Below are 10774 nucleotides of genomic sequence, written 5' to 3'. Positions count from 1 at the left end.
CCAGAAAGCCTAAAATACATTTAAAAATATTTAAACTGTGAAAATGTATTTTGAAAATGTGGGTAGATACCTTGAAACGCGTCCACCAAATCTTTACTGGTCAGGGCTTTAAAGTGGGCGTTGCTTATCGGCCCGTCTTTTGTGCAAAACAAGTCGCCAAAAGACTGACCGCATCTCTAGATGATAAAAAGTTATGTCTGCAGCCAGATCATTATTATCATCATCACTATCATTATTATTACTATTATTGTTGTTGTTATGTTTTTTTTTTTTGTTTTTTTTTTATCTCCCGGGAACTATCCGCTGATGTGTACACTAATGTCAGCCCGGACGGAAGTGCTGGTGCACAGTACACCATAACCATTGTTTAGTTAGCGTAAAAACTGAAAGGCGCGTAGGTTTTAGTAATTTTTTTTCCTGATACCGCTTCTTTACTTTGTATCTTAGGTTTTGGATAGTTATAATGTAATTTTGGTTAAATGGCAGCTGGAACATTTCATTCGTTTGCCGTAGCGTTACATAATGCTAATGTAAATTAGCCGAAAAACTAGCCAACATTAGCTAACAGTTCGGATGTTACCATATGTCCCTTCTTCTTTATCTTTACTGACGGCGCCTGTGTATTTGGTTGTTCTAGCTAAATACGCCTCGGCGACGACAACGCAGTGGAAACCGTCAGTGGGAGCATTGCAGCGGACTTCTGTTTTCATATTTGGGATCTGTAAGCGGTGAGCCATGCCTACTGTGGTGTTAATGGACGTGTCTCTGTCCATGACACGACCAGTGTCATTGGATGGCATCGAAGAGTTTCAGAGGAAGAACCTGGCTGTCCACGGACTCAATATGTTGTTTGAACACATGGCCTCAAACTACCGCTTGGAGTTCACGTCGCTGATGGCCTTTTCTTCCCTGTGGGAACTCCTGGTACCTTTCACCAGAGACTACAATGCATTGCAGGTAAAGTGTGCTCATGTGACATATCTGTCTGAAAAGTCAAAGTATATTTTGTTTACTTGAAAAGCGGTCTGATTTTGGGATTACCGTATGTTGTTTTTTTTCCTGCACAGGAGGCTCTGAGCAACCTGGAAGACTATGACAAAACTTGTGTTGAAGCAGCTCTAAATGGAGTTAGTAATGTAGTACAGCAGGAGTGGGGTAGTGCCTGCCCCTGTCAGGTATTTGGCTAACACTTTATTCAGTATCGCCACACCTCTGTATTTATTGGATTTATTTATTGCTTATTATTGGTCGAATAGCTTTCCTGCAGTGATCTGAACCATATGTGCATATACTGAGTTATGTTTATGTACTTCTTCCATATGTCCTGTAGGTGGTGCTGGTTACTGATGGATCCCTTGGTATTGGGAAGGGGTCTTTACGCCACTCCCTCCAAACACTGAAACAACGTGGGGATGACAAGAAATTTCCTCTTCCTTTCCCTTTTCCTACCAAACTGTTCATCATGTGTATTGCCAATGCAGAGGAGGTATTGAGCCATCCTTACAGTTACACGATACCAGAAGCAGCTATCAAAAACACAATCCAGGGTCATATTGCCTGTGTTAGACGCCTGTAAATCACACATTTCTGTGAACATTTTAGGATGACAGCAGTATGACAGTTGTTTTCTACCTTCAGAGACTCAAACTATAATTTTCCAGCACATAAAACATTTTGGCTTCCAACAAAGAGGCTGTCACTTCACAAAGCTGTTATTTAAAAAATAAATTTGAATACATTTTATTTTTCAAATAGCAAAAAAATAACATAAAATGTATAAACTTATAAGTATAAGTGAAATAGCACAGTCTTTTTGTGTTGACTATATGCACACTAATCATGGTTATAAATAGTCACCAACTATGAGTCGGGGAAAAACCCTGCATGTTATTAAATATCAGGTATTCATCAAATCACTTTTATTGTCACATCACATGTGCAGGTACACTGGTACAGTACATGTGAGTGAAATGTTTATCGTCATGAAATTTGTAGATGAGGTGACCTTTGATTAAAGGTTTAAGATGATTTCTCTGTCAGCATTTCAGAATCAACAGACAAAAATTTGCTATAGATAACCTCACAGCACTTATCAGTTAAAGTTTTTGTGCTATTGTATCCCAAGTGCCCGGGAAGTTTCTCATGGAGATTTTTTTAGGAGGAGGACCACACCTCATTCACTCCCTGTCCTATGACTATTGTATGGCTACTTCCTTCACTCAGGTTCTTAGTTCTCATTTTCATACTTGGGAATCTGCGAGGCCCAGGAGCAACCACCAGTCTTCCCCATACCACAGTCTCAGCCCTAGATCTATATTTATTCCATCTGTCAGTACCTTTCAGGAAGCATGATCAATCTAATTGAGAATGTGGAAATTGCCATTAAATTGCAAATATGTAAAAGTTTAACTTAATCTAGCTAAATAGCCCAGCTTTGAAAAATTAGACCCACTGTCTTGTGTAATTTCAGTTACAGATGACTGATGCCATGGACAACCTGGAGGAATTACTTCGCCTTAGTGGAGGGGATGGGCAAATCTTTACTATGGAGGGACCGCTTTGCATGAAGAGTGTACAGACCATGTTTGGGTACTACTGTAACTGTTTAGATTATTCACAAAAAACATTTTAACCTCTTTCATATGTTTAGCAAGGGCATCTTTGGTCATATTCTATATCTGCATGTCCCCAGGAAGCTGATCGATCTTGTATACTCTCCCTTCCATGCGGTTTTGCACTGTGGGAATCTATCCTCAGATGTTCAGGTCTTCCCTCGACCTGAGCCTGTCGTGATGGATGAAGAGGTGGAGCCCATGCCCCGGACTGTTAGTACAGGTACTCAGCTGGCTTCAGATTTTATGATTAGTTTAATTTAAAGAGGTCATGAAACATTACATGCATAAAAGCTAATTTACATCATGGAACCCTACTTTAAAAAACTGACATAGATGTAACTGTGAAGCAGGATTTAAGAAATAAGTGCTGAAGTTTTATTCTGTCAGTACGGACCGTGACGTCATGTGGTTGGCTGGTGGCAGCTAGTAGACTTACATTATTTTACTTTAGCTAACTAGTGAGAGAATCAATAACTCTAAGGAAAATAAAGACACTAAAACTGAAAATCCGTTTAAGGGGATCATTTTTGTGCTGGGCTAAGAAACTTAGCTGATTGCATGAGCTGATTGTGCCGCACAGTACAGCTGGTTAGAGGAGGAAAAATCAGTTTCTGACTTCATCCTGTCGGTCTGGTGATTCAAACAGTCTGTCCTCTACACTGTTCTTATTTAAGTAAACTTTAAGCACTTCTTTCACAGACAGTGTTACATCTATGTCGGTTTTTGAGAGCAGACCTCCACGATGTAAACTGGCCTTTATATGTTTAGTGTTTCGTATCCTCTTTAAATTCTTCTTTTTTTTTTTTTAAACAAATCTTTCTCTTATATGCCTTTTCAGATTTGGAGATTGTGGGTTTCATTGAAATTGCTGACATTGCAAGTCCTCCTGTCATATCCAGACACTTGGTATTACCTATTGCTGTAAACAAAGGTTGGTTTTAATACTTTTGCTATGTTCCAGTTATAGAGAAATGCTGATTGGTGACATATTAGCTTTGCAGCTTGTGCACAACTCCTCGTATTTAGATGTAAACACCCAAATGTTCAAGCAGCTTTATGTTAACTCACTTAAGAAAGAAAAAAAGAACTTTAGAGTTTGCTGTTGCAGAACAAATCAATTTTAGTAAATAAGGTTGATAACGAACGAATCAGGAAATGCCTCAGACTATAAGAAACCAACAAAATAGGAAGGAAGAGCAAAGCTGCTGGGAAATCCCTTGAGGTTCGAGCTTCCTTTATTTGTCATGCACACTAATTTATTTCAGTACTTCTTTAAAAAATTGCTCTCGTACTGTAATATAAAAGATTAAAACTAACATTAATAGAAGAGATGAGAAAAAAGTAAGTTAAATTGTCTAACACAGTCTAACAGCAGAAATGAAAACAAGTATTTTTTTCTGATTAATAAAGAATAGCAAATATTTATGATTTAGTTTATTATGTGTACTTGATTTTAGATGTGGATGAAGTTGGTACGGGAACCACAGATGAGCTTGAGGAGGAACCTTCTGCCAGTCAGATGGCAGGCAAAAGTCCCAATTTTTGTGTACTTCTACATGGAAGTCTGAAGGTTGAAGGCATGGTGGCGCTGGTCCAGCTGGGGTGAGATGCAGCAGAGCTGTTATATAAACTCTTTTATATTAACCTGCACCATAAAGACTGCTATATTATGCGAACAAATTGTATATGTAGTTTGCTTTTTTGCCCCTCAGGCCAGAGTGGTACGGCATGTTGTACTCCCAGGCAGACAGCAAGAAGAAATCAAACTTGATGATGTCTCTTTTTGATCCCGGTCCAGAGCCTCTGCCCTGGCTGGGCAAGATATCACATTTGGGACCAATCTCAGGTGACTTTTTTTTTTAATCTCTCCACCATGCCAAGTTTCATTGCAGATGAGGGTCAAATGAGCAAATATGAAGAGTTCTGTGTTTACAAAAGATTATATGGGGTTTCTAAGTGCACTGTCTTTAAATTCTTTTTTTCTTTTTCTTTTTTCCCCCAGTGGCTTAAATTGATCCGGAAACCATTTTAGGGATATTCTGAAACTCTGTGTTTTATTTAACATGTGACACAATGACCCATGCACAAGTATTCCTAAAGAACAACAGACTGTGTACACGATCAAGTAGTTAATACTTCACCTGGGTTTCTCACGTGTCTCATGATGCAGTGTATTGACTGACCTCACTATGTTGTCCCGTGACCTTTCTCATGTCACAGAAGCGGCTGATAATCCCTACGGAGAGGATGACAGTAAAAGTCCATTTCCTGTACAACCACAGGTGAAACGTAGCTATGCCCAGAATGTGACCGTGTGGATTAAGGCCAGTGGACTACAGGTGAAGTAAAATTACTGCGTGAGAGTATTTTTCTCTTGAAAGTTTGGAGAAAAGACAAACATTTCATACATTTATGTCAGTGATAAATTTATCTAATTATATTCTTTTAATGAACTGCTTTCTGTGTTTAAAAAAACCCAGAAAGCGATTAATTTCTGACATTTCTGTGTAAGAAGAAGAAAAAAAGGCTTATTTGCGAAATTGTCAAAATAGCTTCAGATTAATTTCTTGCAATTGACTAATGAGTTACTTGGCTTCTCAGAGGCTGCTCTGTTCACTGCCTCTACAGTGGGCTCAGCAAGCCTCTACTTTGTTTGAACTCTCTTAAGCAGAGCTTGGTTAATATTTATTGAAATTCTTGTTCCTGTGATTAATAATTACTCCAGGAATTTCTGGTATTTGATTTTATCAATATTGTCGCCATCAAACAAATATTGATTCTTCAGGTCAGTCCAAGTCTGTCATTCAGAGTAATCTTTACATGACCAACTATGTAATCTTATATTAGTGAATCTTAAAAAAAAAAAAGGAAAATGTCATCAAAAGGTTTTTCGTTTTTGTAGTTTATTCAATATTCAATTCAATTCAAGCACCGCAGCAATTTCCTAATGTTGTAAACCCGCTCAACATTTGGCAATAAAACCCTTTCTGATTCTGATTCTGATAATCATTACACATGAAGTGAAATATTTCCTAAAAATATGAGGAAATATTTACTATTTGATATAAATCTTGAGGCTTGTGGTTTATAGCTCATTTAAAAGCGGAAATCCAGTGTCTCAGATTATTAAAATGCTTCCTAATTTTAATCAAAAAAAAGATTGACAATAAAGAAATGTCCACCTACTGTGAAGTTCATGTAAACACTCAGCACTTAGTTTGAGTGCTTTTATTATTTATCAAGGCGGCGTGGCATGGAGGTGATCTGCACTGAAGCCCAGGTTGCTTTGATAGATAGATGGCCGATAGTGCAGCTTGTCTGTGTTTCTCATCTTCCTGACATTATCTCACAGATTCTCTTTGGCATTTAGATCAGATTAGTTGGCTAGCTAGTCATGCACAGTAATAACATTGTCAGCAAACCATTTGCTCATAGATTTAGCAATGTGTGCTTACTCCTGCTGAAAAAGGGAAATCTGCTGAAAAAGGAAATCTGCATCTCACTGAAGCTTATCAGAAGATCTGCGCATAGAGTACTCTAAAATCATCTTGTAGATGGCTGTTAACTCTGTACTTAACAAAACGGTGAACCAACAATTTCCAATACAGATCAACTAATAAATATTCTACTAATTGAGATACTGGATTTCAGGTTTTCAAGCCGTAATCACTAAAATGAATATAAAAACATTTCATTGGTCAAAACATTTAAGGGGCCTTTTGATTCATGGACTCGTTTTTTTTATGCTGTCATTGTACAGACTGATGTCCAGAAGATCCTGAGGAACGCCAGGAAACTGCCAGATAAAACTCAGACCTTCTATAAGGTAAGATTAGCTGGAGTGGCTCTAAACTATAATTTTTAAAGCTATGTTTGTTTTTTTCCAAAAATGAAATGTTATTTTTTCATTTTGATTCTGACAGGAGCTGAACCGTCTACGTAAGGCTGCTTTGGCTTTTGGTTTCTGGGAGCTCCTGAAGGGAGTTGCCGATCTGCTGGAGAGAGAGTGCACCATGCTGCCAGACTCGGCACATCCTGATGCTGCTTTCCAGCTCTCCCACGCTGCACAGCAGCTTAAACTGGCCAGCACTGGTGACTCCCAGTATGCTGCTTTTGATCACAACATTGTTCCCATGCACACGGATTTCTCAAGCTGAGCCGCATCCGAATTTGTATGAATGAACTCAAAATATCATAGGCTCAGCCTGCGTGGACCAATGTGGTGCAGTGTTGCGTACACCCTGTAAAGACGTTCACGGGATTATTTTACGAAGTCATCTTTGGGATTCAGTGTTGTTTTGTTTTTATAAATGTTCCTTTGTAGGAATCTTTTGACACAATAACCACATTAAAATTAGATTTTTATTCATTGTCAAATAACTGCCACATTTACAGAACACAGAGTAAACGGCTATTAATGTTGGCATTCGTAATTCAAGTGCAAATAATAAAAAAGCAGCCAGAAAAAAACCTGTTACAATTTAACATTGCTCCTTGAAGGTTGTTGTTGAGCACAATGGACACTTTTTTTTTTTAAGCAGTCTGGTTATTTTTCCCTGAGCTTTGTGGAATGGCTTGGAATTGTGAAATTATAACCAAGAGCTTGTCATGTGGAATGATGACTTGTTTTCTTTATACATATGGCAGTGACTGAATATGAAATGATAACAGGGTTTTCTTATCAGTGCTTCTCAAAATAGCGCTGCGTGGGAGAAAAACAAGACTAAAGGGGGGGGAATATCACACAGGTGCTATGGAAATGTACCGTATGTGTGTGCAAACTTGGTCACCAATAAGTTTGCTCGTGCAATGAGTACAGAAATACTGCATCATCTATTGTGTTAATAGCCATAAAGGAAGTCATTTTAGTTTTTATATGGACAGGCTGTCAAAAATTGAGTTGATAATAAATTTGACATAAGGATGATGATTATTAAAAACAAATGTCGAGGAATAAGCAGGCAGCAAAGGTGTTCAAGGAATGCTGTTGGTGTCGAGTCTCAATTTGCTTTCCTCTTTTTGGTCCGGAAGCGCCTCTTCCTCTGCTTGTAAAGGTGGCGAAAGTTGATAAAAAGTCCTTTGGTGGGGGGGGAGGGGGAACCAAGATTAATATCAGAGCAGCAGTGGTTAAGTTAGAATATATGTGTCATGTGAGAGACAGTTCATGTGGGGACTTACCCAAAAACATGAGAACAAGATAAATGTACAGGAAGTAAGAGAAGCTGACAGAGGTGCCAATCACTTTAGTCAGAGGAATGCTGAAGAGTTTAGATTCATCAAAGATGGGGATGGACTGGATCACTGCAAGAGCTACGTGGGATTGAGAGATAAGAGTATATATAAAAGAGTCTATAAACATGTTTGCATGTTTTTTATATCAAATTTTGTATAAAAAAAAAAAAAAGCCTACCTTCAGCTAAAACACCTAGTGGATACAGTGGCATCCAGACAGTATACCGCAGCCAAGTGAGGGTTTTCCACTCTGTATTGAAACAGCCCAGCATGTAAAAGGGATACCTGAAAAAGGATGAGCATGTTGGTTAAGGAAAAAAAAAAGTCATGCACCAAATAAAATGACACAAAGTTGCATCCACAGTTACACATTCTTATAAAATTATAGCTCAGATGTGACTGCTACTTGCCTGTTTCAAGGCTGAAATGTGAATAAAATCTAACAAAAACTGTAAATCTTATCCAATTTTAGTTTTATTTAAATACAACTGGCTAAAGCTGTACTATATATATCACTAGATGACTGTTTACTGTAAACAACAGGAAAATGCATACTTGCCTAAAAATCTCAATAGCACTCCACAGATAGAAAACAAAGAACACAATTGGCTTGTGGTGCATTTCCTCCAGACTACCAAAAATGATGAAGAGGATAAAATTCCTTCCGACCACCTAGTGCACAAACAAAAGATGTGTATTGGTGCTCAATCTGTAACTTTAGGAAACTTGAACTCGGGCAAAATAAACATCCCATACCTGTATAAGAGTTGGTATAACACCTGTCTTGACTACACCAAAAGCAGCATTCAGGACCTCTACTGATGCCAGGATCTGGCAGAAGAACATCACATCCGAAATTGTGTGAAATGTGTCATAGAGGGAATCTGAAAAGAGTTTTAGAACGGACATGTTTTAACCAGTTTTCTGGGAAGTAAGTGACACTTTCAGCTTCTCCTGTGTAATATATTTTCACACCTATGCCAATGATAAACAGGCGCACTGTCATGTTGACAAAGATCCATGAAAAACCAAGAAACTGGACCAGGTTGTACACAATCAAGAACACAGTTTTCAGGCTGACGAACCCTGAAATATTTCAAAGAAATTGGAAAATAGTATCAGCAGTTTTCCCTTCAAAGCCATCTGATAAAACAGAATGTTCAAGTGCAATATATTATCTGCACCCACCTTCTTCTTTTTGTCTTGAAGCCTTCAGCCTGTTCTTTTTCTCCTCCTTTTAAAAGTATTTTAAAAAATGAAAATAGTAGAGTCTTTAATCAATTCTTTTAGTCACACTGACATTTTTTAATCTTTATCTGCGAGTGTCATTTAGTAACAACTGTCAAATGCCAAGTTGTACTCTTACCTTTTCTCTGATTTCCATCTCAGCGTCTGACTCGTCCAGCCAGCGATCAAAGTCCGGTGCCAGGAAGACAGGTTTACGCTCCTGGACAGTCAGCCTTTCCCACCAACCTCGCTGTATTTTGTGCACTGTAATGTTCACCTGCCGCTGTGTGGACTTGTAGCTGACCTACAGGTTCACGCAATGAGCACAAACAGGAAAACCAAAGAAAGGAAAGGAAAAGATTTAAGAGCAATCTTAAAGTTATTCTGTCTATAGATATATTTCTGATCCCACAAGATAAATTATAGAATTACTCAGCATACCTGTGGCTTTACTGGTAAGAGGAACTCCAAGCTGAACTTGTACTCATTTTGTCCTTTTGCACCATGCCCCTGGGCTACAAACAGGATATCACAATTGAAATGCCACAAAAATATTTTTAAAAATATGTCTTTAATCACCAAATGCAAATGAAATCCGTGAATCCATGTCACCTGAAAAGTGAAGGACATTTTCATCCACGTGGACGTCAATATTCTGCAAAAACACAGGCAAAGAATAAGCATACTTCCTCGCTAGATCAAGAATTTTTTTACTTCCTGTTAACAGAAACCCGCAACAAAGATATTAATCTTATGTTACAATATTACCGTGACAAACTATATTGCAAAACACATAGGATATTTAATTACCAGGTAAAATAAGTGGTTAAAAAGTCTCTAACCTGAATCTTCTGTTACATGATCAGAAATAGAGTTAAGTGCAATCAAAAGAAGAAAAAAACGAGTGCTGAGAAGCCCTCCTGTAGCATGTAGTATGCGATGATGTGATATCTACAGGTGTAACAACACCTGTCCCTCACACATAACCCCACGAGCGCCGCGTGTGAACAATGCTACCACCCCCACCCACCCCGCCTTCCGAGTAGTTCCAACAGGTATTTTTAGGACTTTTCACCCATGTGATTAACTGTTAACACGAATATTCTTAAAATCAACAGGTTTTAAAAACAGGTTCGAACAGGTTGTGTGGCTTTAGACGTACCACATAATGAACGAAGGGCCTCAACAGAGAGCTTTGTATGGATCAGTTATCAGATAAGAGATCTCAGTTCTCATACAGTATGCAAATAGTACAGCTATCCAGCAGGATAACGTTTACAGGAACCTTTCGTCTGTATTTGCATTGCTTCCCACTTACCATCAGAGGCCCAAAAGCAATGTTTTTTTTAAAAAAAAAATTTAAAAAATTAAAAAAAAAAGTCAGAACCATGCTAAAGCGTTTTGCCCGTGACAAGCAACTGCAGGAGGTACTCTCACCTGAACATCTGTCAGCTCAACTCGCAGGTAAATGTCTTCATGGCGTTGAGCCCAATAAACAAGAGGTGTGAGCGCCATTATTGCGTTTTTGATCAGTTTTTTTAATCGGGCAAACAATGAATGAACGCTCCACGCTTCATGCTAGCTGCCCTGGAAGGACTTTAGCAATTACCCAGAATATTCTTCGAACGTGCGCGCTCTCCACTGATCAGTGCTGAGACGCGCTCGTGCAGGAGGCACGAACGTTAGACGTGCTCCTCCTT

General features: G+C 38.6%; 2 protein-coding genes across 4 annotated transcripts; one reads left to right on the top strand and one right to left on the bottom strand.

Moving 5' to 3' along the window:
- The first annotated feature begins 319 nt into the window (after nt 1-319).
- Nucleotides 320-7579, top strand: ints14 (integrator complex subunit 14). 2 transcript variants are annotated; one of them, XM_040025819.1, is made up of 12 exons: nt 334-394; nt 638-957; nt 1068-1175; nt 1331-1486; nt 2471-2589; nt 2693-2835; nt 3454-3546; nt 4073-4217; nt 4328-4461; nt 4836-4954; nt 6376-6441; nt 6539-7579. In XM_040025819.1, the coding sequence occupies exons 2-12, from the start codon at nt 736-738 to the stop codon at nt 6770-6772; spliced, it is 1539 nt and encodes a 512-aa protein (XP_039881753.1). In that variant the 5' UTR covers nt 334-394; nt 638-735; the 3' UTR covers nt 6773-7579. The 2 variants fall into 2 exon arrangements, with proteins under 2 accessions (XP_039881752.1, XP_039881753.1); XM_040025818.1 differs by having other exon boundaries at nt 320-957.
- Nucleotides 7140-10724, bottom strand: hacd3 (3-hydroxyacyl-CoA dehydratase 3). 2 transcript variants are annotated; one of them, XM_040025820.1, is made up of 11 exons: nt 10512-10724; nt 9687-9729; nt 9516-9589; nt 9214-9378; nt 9036-9081; nt 8823-8933; nt 8604-8731; nt 8407-8519; nt 8026-8132; nt 7794-7925; nt 7140-7692 (listed from the first exon to the last, which is right to left on the bottom strand). In XM_040025820.1, the coding sequence occupies exons 1-11, from the start codon at nt 10587-10589 to the stop codon at nt 7616-7618; spliced, it is 1074 nt and encodes a 357-aa protein (XP_039881754.1). In that variant the 5' UTR covers nt 10590-10724; the 3' UTR covers nt 7140-7615. The 2 variants fall into 2 exon arrangements, with proteins under 2 accessions (XP_039881754.1, XP_039881755.1); XM_040025821.1 differs by having other exon boundaries at nt 8823-8935; nt 9041-9081.
- Nucleotides 10725-10774: the final 50 nt, after the last annotated feature.

This window comes from Simochromis diagramma, unplaced genomic scaffold (assembly GCF_900408965.1).
Source record: "Simochromis diagramma unplaced genomic scaffold, fSimDia1.1 OVJJ01000293.1, whole genome shotgun sequence".
NCBI classification, from domain to species: Eukaryota; Metazoa; Chordata; class Actinopteri; order Cichliformes; family Cichlidae; genus Simochromis; species Simochromis diagramma.
The sequence above is the reverse complement of the archived record's forward strand: the minus strand, read 5'-3'. Positions and strand labels throughout refer to the sequence as shown.

Excerpts from the sequence above, each read along its gene's own strand:
- ints14 (XM_040025818.1), top strand. The coding sequence starts at position 736 with ATGCCTACTGTGGTGTTAATGGACGTGTCTCTGTCCATGACACGACCA. Across the intron at positions 2,590-2,692 it reads AGTGTACAGACCATGTTTGG|GAAGCTGATCGATCTTGTAT; the intron begins GTACTACTGTAA and ends GCATGTCCCCAG. Across the intron at positions 2,836-3,453 it reads GCCCCGGACTGTTAGTACAG|ATTTGGAGATTGTGGGTTTC; the intron begins GTACTCAGCTGG and ends ATGCCTTTTCAG.
- hacd3 (XM_040025820.1), bottom strand. The coding sequence starts at position 10,589 with ATGGCGCTCACACCTCTTGTTTATTGGGCTCAACGCCATGAAGACATT. Across the intron at positions 9,379-9,515 it reads TCTTACCAGTAAAGCCACAG|GTCAGCTACAAGTCCACACA; the intron begins GTATGCTGAGTA and ends GTGAACCTGTAG. Across the intron at positions 8,520-8,603 it reads TTATACCAACTCTTATACAG|GTGGTCGGAAGGAATTTTAT; the intron begins GTATGGGATGTT and ends TTTGTGCACTAG.